The following is a 17,919-nucleotide window of genomic DNA, read 5'->3' on the forward strand; positions in this document are numbered from 1 at the left end:
AATGAGGCTGATGAATTCTGTTATCTAGTCAGGGCACAGTTCAATCATTCAGAATTAAAAAGGAGGCAGTCTTTCAGAGGAATTATTAGCTTCTTGATTTGGTTTCTAACAGAATATGGCCGTAACATGGCATCAAGATTCAGACCAACCTGATCTCTTGTAATAGAGAGCAATTATAGTCCAACTTGCCTCCTGAATGACCTTGGGCAAGTCACTTAAATACTTTAGTACTTCAGTTGTCCCATCAGTGAAATGGGGATTGAATTTCTGTTCTCCCTTTTACTTGGACTGTGAGCCCCATGAAGGGCAGGGACTTTGTCCTTGATTTGCATCTGCACCAGTGCTTCAGAACACTGCTTGACAAGTAAGCCCTTAACAAATACCGTTTGAAAAATAAAACAGGTTGCTTGGCTCTGCAGGTAGTGGCTGCTGCCTGAATTTCAGTCCCAAGTTATGTGCATAACAATGTTTCCACTGGCTGATCCTAAACAATAAAAAGTGCTAGTTTTCCCCTAATTGCCAACCTTAAGAAGAATAAATACACTTTGATGACCCATTTCCTTTCCTTGAAGAGTCAAAGCAGAGATGACCTAGATCTTTGGCTCTGTTTCCTTTCCTTAGTTGCTAGAAGCTCTGTAATTTAAAAATAATGATAATTGTGGTATTTAAGCACTGACTGTGTGTCAAACAGAGCATGGCCTGGGAGTCAGAAGGACATGAGTTCTAATCTCACCTCTCTCTTGTCTGTTGTGTGACCTTGGGCAAGTCACTTGACTTCTCTTGTACCTCAGTTCCCTCATCTATAAAGTGGGGATTAAGACTGAACCCCATGTGGGACAAGGACTTTGTCCAACCCAATTAGCTTGTATCAACTCCATTGTTTAGAACAGTGCCTGGCACATAGTAAGCACTCAACAAGTATCACAATTACTATTATTATGGGATCAGGACAATATAATAAACAGATCAGACCCAGCCTTCTGACCTACATGGGGATAACAGTCTAAGAAGGAGGGGAGAGCAGGTACTTAATCCAACATAAAATGATGAGGATACTGAGGTACAGAGAAGTCGAGTGACTTCCCAAACGTCACACAGCAGACAAGTGACTTTCACTTGATGTGTTCTTCCTCTGAATTTCAAGGATGTCTTGACTCAGAAGTCTCAGATTATTTTCAAGTCACACAGAATCATTTTGCTGCATGTTATCCAAAAACTATATTCCGTTGTTCAGTAAAGTCTTCACTGAAGCTATGTCATTATTGATTCTGAAGTCTTGATATCAGAGATTGCAAAACAAGACCTAAATTCAAAAATTCCTTCAATTAGGAGAAAGCTACACACGCTGTCCCTTTGTCAAAGGGAATCATTGAAAGCATCATTATTGAGAGTATGAGAGGAAACAGATTTGGGAGCTGAAAATCACATGGGCAGTGAACTTCAATGTGTTACTTCCCTGCAGCACTAAGCGCTAATCAAACCCATTATGGAAGGCTGAATGAAGCCCAGTATCTAAAATAAGGAAGAGACAACAGAATTAGTGTCTCTAAGGTGGCCATCAACTATATTATTAATAATTTAGAAATGGAAATTCAGCAAATTCTTACAAGCATTGCATGCAAATATGAAGAATTGAAAGTACAACTGAAGGGAAGGTTTCCAAAACCTAGAGAGAAAAATTGAACTGTTGTGTGCTGATTGTGAGGGTTTTTAATTAGTTTCGAATATGGATTTTTTTTTCCCCCCTGAAAACACTTCTTTCTAAGCATCTGTTTTTTAGAGAACCATATTGCTGGAAGCAATTACTGAGCTGTGTACCTGAATTCATTGCTCATGCTTAGAATGAGATATTTCTGTTTAACTTTTCAAGAACCACAGCTGCAAATCAATGAAATGGCCTAATAGCAGCACAATCTTTTTTTTTTTAATATGGGGGAGGGGGACAGTCAAGTCCTGGCCTGTTTCTTGGAAGCCCTTAAGCAAGTATAAAATATCTAATTTCCCAGAGTTTTCAAAAATCTTTCACAAAGTTTAAAGTGCACTGATGTAAATGAAATAACATAATGAGGCAGAAGTAATGAAAAGACGGAAGGATTTATTCATATTTCTTGTGTCCTTAGGTGGCTGTTCATTTGATGAACACTATAGCAACTGTGGATACAGTGTGGCTCTGGGGACCAATGGATTTACCTGGGAGCAAATTAACACCTGGGAAAAGCCAATGCTGGATCCCGCTGTGCCAACAGGTAAGTGAGGGGATTGGGCAGAAAGAAAGAAAAGATGGGTTACTTCCCAATGCCGAGGCCAATGTTATAATTAATGACAAAAATTTGAGAGGACTATAAATGGTCCAGAGCCTGAGAGCGCTACTGTTGGAATATTTGGTGACAGTTCTGTGTTTTCTAGACAAGCGAGAGTCAGTGGGAATACTTCAGAGAGCTCTAACAGGGTGAACCCATTCTGACAGACACCGAAGTCAGGCAATGGAAATCCTGCAGACCGCGGTGACAGAATAAGGGACTGGTAACTTTCTCAGTTACTTTGAGATGCTCAAGAGCCGTTTTCTCACATTTTGCTGATCCTGCCTCTGATGCACTAGAGGGAACACTACTTCAATGAACATTTCTGTATATGGGGGCAATGGATGGTTGAAGGGGTGAGGGAGAATTGAGAGAAAAAGAAGGAGTGAAGCCTAGTGGATAGAGCATGGGTCTGGGAATCAGAAGGATCGGGTTTCTAATCCCTCCATCACCAATTGTCTGCTGTGACCATGGGCAAGTTTCTTTACTTCTCAGTGCCTCAGTTCCCTCATCTGTAAAATGGGGATTAAGACTGTGAGCCCCATATGGGACAGGGACTGTGTCCAACCTGATTTGCTTGTATCCACCCCAGTGCTTAGTACAGTGTCTGGCACCTCTTAAGCGTTTAACAAATACCACAGTTATTATTATTAGTACAGAGCCTGATACATAGTAAGGGGTTAACAAATACCATTTTTTGTTTAATAAAAAGAGAGGGTGTGTGAGGAGGAATCTAGATATGAGTTGGGGGGGGCGGGGTGTGGAGCTACCATATGTGAAACCTTGGTGCCAGAAAGATGCAGATTTTCAAAAAAGCTGAAGATTCCTGATCTTCTCTTAGAACTTAATTTGAATCATCCTGGACAGTTGTGCATCACTCCCTTAAAGATGCCCAAGAAAAGCATTCCACAGCCTCATTTCATATTCAGCGAGAGGCTCCCCACTTACCATTGTATTTATGGCCTTGAAAATGTAACTTTAAGTAAAATGATGTTAAGTGAATCCAATCTCCCCATAGAAATTCATGTAAAGAGAAAAGTGTTTGTGTCCAGGATATTTTCTTTTATCAGGCAAAAGACACAATACATATTCAGCATAAGTTTTAAGTAATTTTAAACAAGTAATTTAAAGCACCAGTACTTATGGGTTGGTTATGGTGATGAAGTCAGAGGACTGGAGAAAAAATCCAATTTAGTACTCAAATTGCTGGTTGTTTTTTTTAAAACTTACAGTTACTGTAAGGTCCTGTAATATTGGAGAATGTTGATGCATGAAATGGGGTGATATAATCATGAGTCAGAACTAGCCACATTGTAGACAACAATGACAAAATGGGTGCATTGAATCTCAAGTAAGAGTGAACCCACAACTTTATTACAAAACATTGCTCTCAATCAATCAATGGTATTTATTGAGTGCTTACTGTGTATAAAGCACTGTACTTGCAAAAGTATGGTATCATAGAGTGATTCCTAATTAATCAACAACTTAAAAAAGAAACAATCAGGATGACAATGTACTTGAGGATTATTGCACTCAGCTCTCTCTCCTCCACATGACATAAGCCAAATTCCTTCAGCCTTTTCTATAAATCCTATTAACCCCTTTGTTCTCACAGCTCTCTGCTGAATCCACTCCATTCACTCCAATTTTGGACCCGGTATTCTAATGGCAAATATTGGGAGTGGAGGGGAGTTCCTTTAACAAACCTGACAACCTCCTATGTGAATGTGATATTTAATAAATAGCTAGGAACTTTTTTCTATGGCATTTAAGTGCATACTGCGTGTCAGGCACTGTACAAAGCACTGGGGTTTATACTGTAGTAATAATAATAACTGTTGTATTTGTTAAGTGCTTACTAGGTGCCAGGCACTGTACTAAGCTCTGGAGTAGATACAAGGTAATAGGGTTGGACAAAGCACTGGGGTCCAAGTTAATCAGGTTGTAAACAGTCCATGTTCCACATAGGGATCACAGTTTTAATTTCCATTTTACACACGAGGTAATGGAGACACAGAGAAGTTAAGTGGCTTGTCCAAGGTCACACAGCAGACAAGTGGCAGAGCTGGGATAAGAACCCAGGTTCTCTGTCTCCCAGCCCATACTCTTTAAACTCAGCCATGCTATTTCTCTGAATGCTGAGTGCTGAATGCTGCAAGTTTCTGTAAAAGCCCAGCTGGAACAGAAGGCATGAAAACACTGAGTGAAAGTACCAGACAATGGCTCACCAGTTTGGAAGTTTAATGTTTCACCCCATGAAAGAGAGAATGAAACCTCAGAGTTCCTTTACATTATACATTATTACCATACTCAAAGGCCTGGAGTGAGATTTTTTTTTTAACAATGCACCAATTAACTTTCAGTTTGTAATCCATTCTGACCCTCAATCTTGCACATCCCACCATTCCTCACCCCATATTTGTGAAATCTGCTTTTCATCTCTAAATGTTGAACATGGTATCCTTGGATATAAGGTTTGGAACACCCTCCTGCATTAACAATAAATTGTTGCTAATTGCTCTTTCTATTGTTATTGTATATCTGTATAGTGTGTGCTTATATACTATTGATTTGACATTTTTTTATGATTATTTGAATAGGATTTGATATTGAAATAGAAAATACTTGACTGAAAGGTAGAAGTGAAGAATCAGGGGACATGTAGAGTGAGCTGACTGTCTACATCATTTTCAGTGGACTTCCCATCCATCTAATCGTAGTATTCACTAAGAACCTACTATGTACCAGGCACTGGATTTAGTGCTGGGGTGAATACAAGCAAATTGGGTTAGACAAAAGTCCCTGTCCCACCTGGGGTTCAGTCTTCATCCCCATTTTACAGATGAAGTAACTGAGGCACAGAGAAGTGAAATGACTTGCCCAAGGTCACCCAGCAGACAAGTGGCAGAGCTGGGATTAGAACCCAGGTCCTAGTGCCTCTCAGGCCTGTGCTCTATCTACAGGCCATGCTGCTTTTCAAAGCATCTGAAGACATTTTCCACATACGGAAATGACATACAAGAAATTTCAGATCAGAAGGAAGGCAAGTCACAGGCTAGGCAAAGGGAGAAAGGAGGACTGGTGCCTGAGGGGGGAGAAAGGCAAGAGGAGGGTAGAAGAGTAGAACCCAGAGCCCAGCTGGCCAGGAGAATTAGAGGCAGCAACAAGAAAATTGAAACAAAGAGACCTGATGACAACAGACGAGAGCAGCCAAGAAGAAAACTATGTTAAGGTGACCCTTTCAGAAAGCATTCAGCTGCTGAAGGAGGCAGCAGCAAAGCTATGTGAGTCCCACAAACAGTGACACAAGGGCAAGCACCTGCACAAAGGGAGAAATAAAAAGAGACTTGTAAAGAGACAAAAACTCATGAAGAGAAATTGACCCAGGAAGACAGAGTTGGACTGTCAGAGTGAGCAAGAGAGACACAATTGTAGAGCCACTGAAAGACCCAGAGGAGCAGACTTTCAGAAGGAGAAACCCAAGGCAGATGTGGAGCAGGCAGAGAGGTGCAGAAGTATGGGATAAAGAGATTGACTTAAAGATGCACAGACAGCTAGAGGAAAAGAAGCAGGCTGACAAAGACAGACAAACAGCTCAACTGAGAGACAGGGAAAAAGACTTATGATTAGGTTCACAGGTGAAAGAATATAGCTTGCTACTTAGGGAAGAGAAAGCATCCATCCATATGTTACCTCAGGAGGGTAGGCGAGAGAGGGAGACCTATAGGAAGAGTTCTACTCCCGATAGGTGAGTTTATAGGCGTTACTTTAATTTCAAGCATTTGTCTCATCAGCAAATTCCTCAACTGTTGACTGTCACCTCAAGCCTTGGTGAATTTTTCCCAAGTTATTCATATCCTTGAGTAGATGACATCATCATGGGTAATATAGAGACCACAGCAAGTTTTGGTTTTTTAATGGTATTTCATTCATTCATTCAATCATGTTTATTGAGCACTTACTGTGTGCAGATCACTGTACTAAGCACTTGGGAAGTACAAGTCGGCAACATATAGAGACAATTCCTACCCAACAACAGGCTCACAGTCTAGAATGGGGAGGCAGACAACAAAACAAGTAGACAGGTGTCAAAACTGTCAGAATAAATAGAATTATAGCTATATGCACATCATTAATAAAATAGAGTAGTAAATATGTACAAGTAAAATAAAGTAATATATACAAATATATACAAGTGCTGTGGGGAGGGGAAGGAGATAGGGCAGAGGGAGGGGGGTGATGGAGGAGAGGAAAACTTTAAGCACTGACTGTGCCAGATACCAAAGTTAGATTTAGAGTAGATGCAATCTAATCAGGTTGTACACAATCCCTGTCCCACATGGGGCTCGCAGTCTTAATCATCATTTTACAGATGAGGGAACCGAGGCACAGAGAAGTGAAGTGACTTGCCCAAGGTTACATAGCAGACAAGTGGCAGAGCTGGGATTAGAACCCAGGTCCTTCTGATTCCCAGGCCTGTGTGCTCTATCCACTGATTTTCTCAGGAGACCGCAGAAGGGTAAGAGCCACAGTGTGAAACAATATAGGAAGTACAGAGCAGAATGGGTTGTTGGAAGGCAGAGGGTTCTGGCAGATGTGTCATAGGATGGCAGAGGCAGCTTCTCACTCTAGAAAGGATAGGTGAGTGTGGTGGTGAGAATCAAAAGTCAGTTCAGGAATTCCCTTCTAATTTTAAAAAAAATATGTGAGAGGAAGTAGAGGGAAGGCAGAGGAGAAGGGTATAGGCAGAAATTGTGCTGGTGGGATAAGTTGTGATGAATGAGAAAGAGGATTGCTTTCCCACTCTAGACTGTCAGCTCCCTGTGGGCAAGGAACTTTTCTACCAACTATGTTGTATTCTTCCAAAATGTATTGCAGCACCTGGGGAATAGAGAGAAGTGTCTCAGGAACCTCTCTGTATTCTTCGGGTTTCACTAGAAATTGGCCTGGGGGGAACAACAAATAACTCAGAATTTTAGCCTTAATTAGTTAAGCCCCTCATTATAGGAAAGTGACATTTCATAAATATTGAATTGTGCTATTACCATCTTCTGAGCTTACTCCAAATAGATGCATTTAATAATTTTCACTGAAATTCTTCCATCATGATAAGCCTATAGATTTCATCAGCTTAGAATTCTCTTTATCCACAAAAACATCAACTCATCCCAAACTTGCAGCATTTCTTGCTCTTCCCATCAGTGATATAAAAGGCCTCTTAAGCTCTCCACCCCTCTCTTCCCTTTCTCCCAACCTCTCTGTCTTCCTACTGCACCCTCCAACATCCTTGTGATGATGATGATGATGGTATTTTGTTAAGCACTTACTGTGAGCCAAGCACTGCTCTAAGCACTGGAGTTAGATACAAGGTAATGAGTTTTTGTCCCACTTGGGGCTCACGGTCTTAATCACCATTTTACAGATGAGGTAATTGAGGCACAGAGAAGTTAAGTGACTTGCCCAAAGTCACATAGCTGGCAAGTGGCAGAGCCAGAATTAGAACCTCTGACTCCCAAGCCCATGCTCTTTCCACTAAGCCATGCTTATTCAAAGTGCTGCTTCCCTTCTGCCCACTAGAGAAGAGCTGTAAGTTTTGCGTATTTCACTTCTCTAAGGCCAACCTTCTCACTGTACCTTGATCTCTTCTATCTTGCTACCTACCACTTGCCCATGTCCTGCCTCTGGCTTGGAACACCCTCCCTCTTCATATCTGACAGGTAGTTACTCTCCTCCCCACCTTCAAAGCTTTATTGAAGGCACATCTCTTCCAAGAGGTTCCCTGACTAAGCCCTTTTTTCCTTTTCTGATTTACTCCTTTCATTCAATCTCCCCTCAGTCCCATGTGCAGTTAATGTACATATCCATAATGGCATTTATATTAATATCTGTCATCTTCTAGATTGTGAGCTCGGGCAAGGAATGTGTCTATTATATTGTTATATTGTAGTATCCCAAGCACTTAGTATAGTGCTCTGCACACAGTAAGTGCTCAATAAATACAATTGATTGAGCATGTATTTCTTGGCATAAATTAATGTCAGAAGCAGTTTAAGATGACCTGTTGTACTTTCCATTTAATGAATTACAAAAATGAATATATCTTTCTCATGTGCAGTGTGGTCTAGTGGATACAGCTTGGGCCTGGGAGTCAGAAGGATCTGGGCTCTATTCTGAGCTGAACCACTTTTCTGCTGTGTGACTTTGGGCAAGTCACTTCAATTTTCTGTTCCTCAGTTTCCTCATCTATGAAAAGGGGACTAAGGACTAAGACTGTGAGCCCCATGGAGACTTGTACTGTTTCCACATCTGATTAGCTTGTATTTACCCCAGCACTTAGAACCTTAGAACAACATGCCTGGCACATAGTAAGTGCTTAACAAATATCATGAAAAAGAATGAATTAGAATCTAACTAGCCCTTGGATAAATCAAAGACCTTGTTTTCACTAAGATTGAAAAAGGAATTTCTCTACCTCCTCCAATAGTGTGTTTGTATGTCTGCCTATGGTATGTATTTGTAGCCTTTTTCAAAAGAAATTATAGTGAAGCACAAGTGTTTTTTTCTCTTAACAGTAGTTTGCAATTTGGTATTAAGAAATAAAATCAGGTTTTCACCTTTGCCTTCTTGAACTGAGTAGCTCTTGGCAAGATGTCTCCAATGCATCTCACCCTGAGGCAAGTTAGCTGCTCCAGGCTTTTCTCACTGAATACAGCAAATGATTTTCTTCTCCTTCTCTATACAACTGCCTTAATAATTATTGTATTTGTTAAGCACTTGCTATGTTCCAGGCACTGTACTAAGCCCTGGGGCACATATAAGGAAATCAGGCTGGGCACAGTCCCTGTCCCACGTGGGGTGCTCAGTCTCAATCCCCATTTTACAGATGAGGTAACTGAGGCCCAGAGAAATGAATTGACTTGCCCAAAGTCACACAGCAGACAAGTGCCAGAGCCAGGATTAGAAACCATAACCTTCTGACTTTCAGGCCCTGGTCAATCAGTCAATCAGTCAATCAATGGCATTTATTGAGCACTTAAGAGAAACGGCATAGTCGAGTGGATAGAGAGAGAACAGGCCTGGGAGTCAGAAGGTTCTGGGTTTTAATGTGGGCTAAACCATTTGTCTGCTTTGTGACTTTGGGCTAGTCACTTTGCTTCTCTGTGCCTGTTTCCTCATCTTTGAAAAGGGGACTGAGACAGTGAGCCCCACGTGGGACAGGGACCTGATTATTGATCCAACTTGATTATCTTGTATCTACCCAGAGCTTAGTACAGTGCCTGGAACATCATAAGCATTTAACAAATACCGTTAGTGTATGCAGAGCACTGTAGTAATCACCGTATAGAGAACAATACTCCAGTTTAGACATGTTCCCTGTCTACAACAAGTGTACCTACACTTTTCTCTCCTAGGCTCCCAGCTGTATCTCTCATGTTTGGACCACCACCGCCCGTTCATTTTGCTTGCAGAGAGGAAAATCCATAACATTCAATCTCAGAGATTAACATTTATATTACCATTCCCAACTGAAATCCAGGAAAACAAATTCTAAACTTCACACAGCTCCATCTTGGCCTCTTCCCTGTTGTATAAGTATTAAAGACCTTTTTCAGTGACAGTTGCACTGAATCTGAATCCAGTTCAAGGGTCTGTCTGGATTGCTTGCCCACATGCCAGCCCATTATGCCTTGTGCCACCAAGCAGTTACTGAAACAATCTCTTCCAATCAGTCTTCTGGGCTGAATGTAAGGATGATGTAATGAGTGCACAGCCACTCATTACCTTGCTAAACATGATGGAAAAAGTAACTCAACTGGTAGTTTTGGTTCTCTATTTTTTTTTCCTCTTTTGTTTCCTCTTCCACTCTGTCCCCCCTATGCGTTTGTTCCAGGGCAAAGAATGTCCAGAAGGAATGGAAGAGAGAAATAGAGTAGAGCAGGTGGGAAAGGAGCCAGTCTACTAACTCTTGTACTCTCTCAAGTGCTTAGTTGAGTGCTCTGCACACAGTGGGGAACACAAAAGAAACATTAGAGAAGTAGCAGAAGGAATACACAGGAAATAAAAGTAAGAGCTAAGGGTGAACTGGAACTCAGGGCCAGAAGAGAATGGAAACATGAGGTAAACTGGGAGAGAGAGAGGTGAGAACTTGGATGGACACAACCAATTCAGCAGTAGGTAACCTCATCAAGCACTCGACTATGCACTAATGCCCAAAGTAGCTTACTCAATTGCTGTTTCATTTTGAGCCAGGCAGTTCTTCCTGATATCTTACTGAAATCCCTCCTGCTTTACTTCTCCCTCTTCCAAGCGCTTCCAAGCTTGTACTTCCCAAGCACTTAGTACAGTGTTCTGCACACAGTAAGCGCTCAATAAATATGATTGATTGATTCCAATACCCATGGTCACAGGAAAAAAAACAGGTCAGCGTCCTCCCATATAAAAACACTTCTGTATTTTAAAACTATCCATGTATCCACAATTTATGTATATTATCTGTCTCCCCCTCTAGAATGTGAGCTCACTGTGGACAGGGATGTTGTCTGTCAACTCTGTTATATTATACTCTCCCAAGTACTTAGTTCAGTGCTCTGCACACAGTAAGTGCTCAATAAATACGAGTAATTGTTTCCTTAGCCTTGAAGGCAGTTTTGGCATTCATTAGTCTTCTTTCCCAGCCAAAGAGCCCCAGTCCCTGTTACCTGGTTGACTATTTTAATAGCAGTTCTATACTGTCACCTCCTATTCTGTTGGTAATCAGCACAAAGCCCTGAGTATATTATCTACTATACTTGTACCTAGCAAGTTATTTTTCCCCCATCCTTATATCAGCATCCTCTGTGTATATGTATACCATTTCTATAGATTGTATGTACCTATAGGTAGATATTCACATACCATTATGTCCACTTTCAATTATTAAAGATAAATCTGCTACTTCCAGTGAAGTACTATCTATGCAGACAGGTATGTCTGGAAAAACAGAACATATGAATAAGACAGTTCATTCCAGGCTTGTCAAGGAGAAGGTCTTGGAGGGCAGAATCAAAAGCCATTATGAAGTCTAGATTGATTCCATTTATTGCTGTCCCCCCTTGTCTATGAAGTCTATTACTCTACCTTAGAAGGAAATTATTCTGGCATAATTAATTCTGACTCTTCACAAAGCCATGTCTTGTGCTTCCTGTGGCTTCTGATCTTTCAAGGGCTCAAGCTGGTGTTTTGTTTAACTTCAGAATGTAACAGCCCTGACCTGTCAGTAACCGCTAGAGGCTTCTTTATAAAGATAGATATAACATTTACCCTTTTCCAGTCTTCAAGGACTTCTCCTGTTTTCTTCCAAAATAAACTCAAGTCTTAGGGTGGCTGTTTTCACGCCCTGATGATTTATATATGACTAATCAATCCATCATGTTTGTTTGAGCCCTCATTGTGCTCAGTACATGACTAAGAGTTTGGGAGAGTATAATACAACAAAGTTTGTAGACACATTCCCTCCCGACAAGGAGCCTACAATCTAGAGACAGTATGGCCTAGTGATAGTGTATGGACTGGGGAGTCAGAGGACTTGCGTTCTAATCCCAGCTCCACCACTTGTTTGCAGTGTGGCCTTGGGCAAGTTATTTAACTTCTCTGTGCTTCCATTACCTCATCTATAAAGTGGGTATGAGCCAGATTCTTCATCTGGAAGCAGTGGCAGAGTCTTCAAGAAGTGGGTAACTTCTCCACTGGGTAAGCTCTCCACTGGATACTGCCCTTTTATTCCAAGGATAAGCAAGGATCAATTACTAAATTGTATTAAGTATTTGTTGAGTGTAGAACCCTGTGCTAAGCATTTGGGAGAGTGCAATGCAACATAATTGGTAGAAAAGTTCCCTGGCCACAAGGAACAGACAGTCTAGAGTGGGCAAACAACCCTCTTTCCCATTCATCACCACTTACCTTGCCACCATAATTTCTGCCTTTACTCTTCTCCTCAGCCTTCCCCTCTAGTTTCTCACCCATTTTTTTTAAAGTTAAAAGGTAATTCCTGAACTGACTTTTGATTCTCACCCTCCTCCCCCACCCCCCCACTCTCTCTCTAGGATGAGAAGCTGCCTCTGCCATCCTATCTATGACACACTTGCAGAAGCCTTGGAAAGACCTTAAACTCACATGTCCATTGCCCTCCATCATTCACTGTTCTTTTCTGTGCAAAATAGCCCCTGGTAACTAACTATTGAACCTTTATCATCTCTGTAAATCTTTTTCTCTCTCTGTCTTCGGACACATGGAAAGGATAAGGTATCTGTCAGCCACCAGCCTGTCTGACATTTTCACCACCCACTTGCTTCTCCACATCTTTCCTCAGAGATCTTATTTGACTAGTTCCCCACAGGGCTTTCTCCCAACACCCAGTAAGTACACTGTGGGATCTGAAATCTGAAAATGAGGCATGGGATGAGCAGGATGGTCAAAAATGGAGCCATTCTCTCTCTCCCACAAAATTCAGTCCAGAAGAAAGAAGGGAATTAGAATGGATTTCCCTACACTTGTGAATTTTCTAGGCTAATCTAAATCTGGAAAACAGTGTTTCTATTCCACATCTCTTCCTTGATACAGGCAGACATTGTCTATGTAGTGCATGTCTGGAAGTCCCATTTAGAATATTATAATGTCTTATAACAAAATTCCAAAGTCTCATCATTGTGCCTATTCATGGGAGAGTGGTGGTCTACTACATATAGAGGGGGAGGGAATTCCAGGACAGAGGGAGGACATGGGCAAGGTGTCAGTGGCAGATGAGACTGAGGTACAAAGCCTTTTAAAAATTACATTCCGTCCAAGAGGGTTTCCTGACTATGCCCTTCTTTTTGCCTACTCCCTGTCCCTTCTGCATTGCCTCTGCACTTGGGTCTGTACCCTTTAAATACTTGATATTCACCCCCCATCCTTAGCCCCCAGTACTTGCAAAACATATCCATAATTTATAATATAAATGAATAAAAGTAATTTAATTAATATGGAATATAAATGAATAAAATGAATAATATAAATGATATGTATAAATGAACAAGCAATTCACTTACATCATTGTCTGTCTCCTCTAGCCTGTAAGCTCCTCGAGGACAGGGAATGTGCCCACCAACTGTTGTACTCTCCCAAGTGCTTAGTATAGTGTTCTGCATGCAATAAGTGCCCAATAAATACCATTGATTAATTGAATCCAATAGTGAGGAATTTCTGCAGAGATAGATAAGGAATCTTCAGAAACAATTGATTCGGGTGATGTGCACCGAACAAATTTTTAGAAAGATGGCCCCAGCATGGGGTTCAGAGGACTTGGGTTCTAATCCTGGCTCCTCCGCATGTCTGCAGCATGGCCTTAATCAAGTAATTCTCTGTGCCTCAGTTACTTCATCTGAAAATGCGGGTGCAATTCCTGTTCTCCCTCCTACTTAGATTGTCATCCCTGTGAGGGGACAGGGGACTATGAACCAGTTATCTTGTATCTTTCCCAGTTCTTAGAGCAGTGCTTGACAACTAGTACATGCTTAAATAATACCACAGTTCTTATTATTACCAGAGTGAAGTATGGACTGTAGAGGGGAGGGCCTGAAAGCAGATAGGTCAGCAAAGATTAGTTGAGACAGGATATAACTAGTTCATGAACTAATGTGGTAGCAGTTTGAGTGAAGAGGAGGGGTGAATTCTGGAGATGTCTGTGTTTGTAGCTAGTTAAGTTTTATGCAAAAGTTTCAAGATGACTTGGGGAGGGTGGGGATTTTTTTCTTACTGTTTCATTTCAACATGAAGACGTTATTTTAAGCTTCTAAAAGAAACATGTTCTCAATGTTTATAATGGACAAATTCTTCAAGCTATCAATCTGCCAGCTGTGTGTACATGGTAATTTTACAAGTATGTGTGTGTTTTAGGGTATCAGTTTCATTCAGTCTACTGTTGCAGATGGTTTGTAGTGATGGTTCCATAGGCACATGAAAACACACACACAATCAGGAAACCACAAAAGGCCTGGATTTAAAAGGAGAGGAACTCAAATTGTCATAATGAAATAGGCCAGTGGTGGATATACCCCAAAGTCCATTATGTATACTGATTGATTACAGATTTCCCATTCCCAAATACTCTTTGCTCATGTGCAAGAGAATCAGTAAGGCCTAGTGGAAAGAGCATGGGCCTCGGAGTCAGAGGAGACCAGCTCTGCCACTTCTCTGCTGTGACCTAGGGCCAGTCACTTAACTTCTCTGTGCCTCAGTTCCCTCATCTGTAAAATACGGATTCAATGCCTGTACTCCCTCCTACTTAAACTGTTAGCCCCAGGTGGAATCTGATTATCTTGCATCTAGTCCAGAGCTTAGAACACTGCTTAACAAATGCTGCTGCTACTACTATTATTATTGTCTTTACTATTATTGTCATTTGTCATTGTTGTTGTTGCTTTTGTCATTATATGCTTTTCCCTGTGGGTACCTTGTTATCAAGATAATAATAATAATAGTACTTGTTAAGCACTTACTATGTGCAAAGCACTGTTCTAAGCGCTGGGGTGGATACAAGGTGATAAGGTTGTCCCATGTGGGACTCATAGCCTTAATCCCCATTTTAAAGATGAGGTAACTGAGGCACAGAGAAGTTAAGTGACTTGCCCAAAATCACACAGCTGACAAGTGGCGGAGCTGGGATTGGAACCCATGACCTCTGACTCCCAAGGCTGGGCTCTTTCCAGAGAAACATTGTGGCTCAGTGGAAAGAGCATGGGCTTTGGAGTCAGAGGTCATGGGTTCCAATCCTAGCTCCACCACTTGTCAGCTGTGTGACTTTGGGTAAGTCACTTCACTTCTCTGGGCCTCAGTTACCTCATCTGTAAAATGGGGATTAAGACTGTGAGCCCCCCATGGGACAACCTGATCACCTTATAACCTTCCCAGCACTTAGAACAGTGCTTTGCACATAGTAAGCACTTAATAAATGTCATTATTATTTCCACTGAGCCACGCTGATGAGAGATAGAAATACAGGTGGTGCAAGTGCAGTTATTTTTGTGCATTTTTTCATATGAACTTTATTCTTCCCTTTGAAAATATGGAAGAAATTGGCAGGTAGTAGTCAGTCTTGTCTTCCAATCCTCCTAGGTTGGTATGGATTTTTCATAGAACACACCTGGTTCTTTTGCTGGGCCCCTCGTAGCCCAGAAGGAGATAGATGATAGATGTAACTCATGGGGTGGCTGATTGTAGATTTTAAGACCCAGAATACTTTTTTGTCACTGAATGGAGTCTCGGCCAAATATCATGGCATAGGTGATGTTCCACCACCCGTGAGATGTGGGCCAAGGTATGATCCCAGAATTCCAGCTGGCTCCCAGGACGAGATTCACAATATCAAAATCTCCCAGCACAGTCCTGTGGTAGCTCCTTAGTGCCTTTTCCCTGTGCATTACTTCCTCCTCTACCCCTTCCTTACCTCTTCCCCATTTCTGGAAGGAAGAGGCTTTTCCAGGATCCTCCTATTTTTGATTCTTTGCAGTGTTGGTAAAGGTCCATTTTCATTTGCTTTAAGGCTATTAAGAAGGACTTGATTTCAACTCAGAGGGGGCTTATTCTCACAAGGACCCTCACACACTTGGGCTTAAGCTTAGTCCCCAATAGAGTTTGTGGCAGTGACTCAAAGATCTACAGGCAGGGGTAGAAACTCTGGTTGAGGATGGTTGGGTAGAAAAAGCCAAAACCTGACCACAGGCTGAGAGCATCTTCTCTTTCCCCCTGAATTATCAGTGTTCCCCTGAGTCTCACCTTCCTGAGAGCCTATAAATTGTGAGGTAGGGCAGGAAGGAGCCATGTTTAGATTTAGCATCCCGAAGAGGGTGGGTATTAAAGCGAATAAGACCACTGAGCTGCAAATCATAGCAACCAGAATTCGGCATTAAAAGTCTCTTTGTTCAGGGAAGCAATCTCTCTGTCTATACGTCTGACACAGTATCTGCATCATATTGCTCTATGGAGAAATTTGTCTTGGTGAACCAAGAGACAGGATGCCTGAAACGTAATCCATCCCTGAGTAAGTTCTGTCGCTTCTCACATGAAGATAAATCTCCCAACAGAGATTAAGTGCTTTCAAGTGTATTCTGCACTCAGGCAAATGTAGGAAAATGTAATATTTTATCAAAAGAGCCATTAAAATATCATAGACATATTCTGTATTTATTTCCCCATAATTGCTGATTAGTAAGGCATTTATGCATTAATGGAAGATTTCTGATTTCTAATAACATTTCCTTTTGGGCCTAATTCGTTTAATGTTGCCACTGTGCTCATGAAATCACAATTCGTCTCCAGGAAAGCAGCAGTAATTTTAGAAAAGCGTAATTTTAAAGTTTCCATGAATGTGCCAGTGTCACCTTTTAAATTTGTTTCCTTTGCTTAAGTGTGTTATTCATCATTAGGAAATGAATACTGTACTTATAGTCTTTGAAACAGCATTATTTGTCATGAAAGAAGCAACTTGTAAAGTATGTCAGTAACAAATGAAGAACAGGTGATACCATACCAAGCTGTTCTAAAGTGGTTAGTACTGTGAGCACTAATAGAGCTTTGCAACTTCAAAGTGGCTTCCAGTCAACTGCTAATTCAAGCATTCAACCACCTCTCGAAATAAGCAAGGGAATGTTATTTTCTGTTTTTAATGTATTAGGATGACAGAAGGTGGGATGGGGATGGTTAATAAAGCCTACACTAACATAAGAATTCATTAATTGGCAAATAGGTCATTAGGTCAAGGTGCTTCCTATGGTATTATATACAGAAACAGCTCCCCTCAACTCAGCAAGGCTTCTGCTGACTTCAAAAAAAATTCAGTTTAATTATCTGATCTGGCTGTTCCTTGCTTTACAAGAATCATTTTCAGGGGAGCTGTCTATGAGACCCTCTTGGGTACTCTTGGGGCACTATTTACCAAGTTCGCTTGACCCGGAGAGCATAGGGGTAAACTAAGCAAGACGGTCTTTGGCAGATAATTTATTTTTTGGAAAAATTCACTCAGGGTCCAACTCTGCTTGAAGCAAGCCTAACCTTAAGTAATGACCTTTAAAGCAGTCTTTAAAGCAATCACCTCACCCACTTCCACCCCACGTCGCTACTCTTCTGCTATAACCCAGCCCACACACTTCGCTTCTCTAATGCGAACCTTCTCACTGTACCTAAAACTCGTCTGTCTCACTGCTGACCTATTGCCCACATCCTGCCTCTGGCCTGGAACACCCTCCCTCCTCATATCTAACAGACATTATTCTCCCCCATTTTAAAGCCTTATTAAAGGCACATCACCTCCAAGAGGCCTTCCCTCACTAAGCCCTGCTTTCCTCTTCTCCTGCTCCCTTCTGCATCACCCTGACTTGCTCCCTTTATTCATCCACTGTCCCAGCCTCACAGCACTTAAGTACATATCTGTAATTTTGTATATTTTAATGTTTATCTCCCCCTGGCAGAGTGTAAGTTTGATGTGGAGAGGGAATATGTCTGTTACACTGTTATATTGTACTCTCCCCAGCAGTCAGTATAGTGCTCTGCACACAGTGAGGGCTTAATAAGTATGATTGACTGACTGACTGACCTAATTGAG

General features: G+C 41.4%; 1 protein-coding gene across 5 annotated transcripts in view; it reads left to right on the forward strand.

Annotated features, from left to right (window-relative positions):
- The first annotated feature begins 2,149 nt into the window (after window positions 1-2,149).
- Window positions 2,150-17,919, forward strand: part of PTPRT (protein tyrosine phosphatase receptor type T) — a 700,314-nt gene continuing 684,544 nt past the window's right edge. For all 5 annotated transcript variants that reach the window (XM_038750174.1, XM_038750176.1, XM_038750173.1 and 2 more), the window contains exon 1: window positions 2,150-2,246. In XM_038750174.1, coding sequence (XP_038606102.1) covers window positions 2,222-2,246 — 25 coding nt within the window. In that variant the 5' untranslated portion in view covers window positions 2,150-2,221. The remainder of the gene's footprint in view (window positions 2,247-17,919) is intronic.

The sequence above is a fragment of the Tachyglossus aculeatus genome, chromosome 8 (assembly GCF_015852505.1).
Source record: "Tachyglossus aculeatus isolate mTacAcu1 chromosome 8, mTacAcu1.pri, whole genome shotgun sequence".
NCBI classification, from domain to species: domain Eukaryota; kingdom Metazoa; phylum Chordata; class Mammalia; order Monotremata; family Tachyglossidae; genus Tachyglossus; species Tachyglossus aculeatus.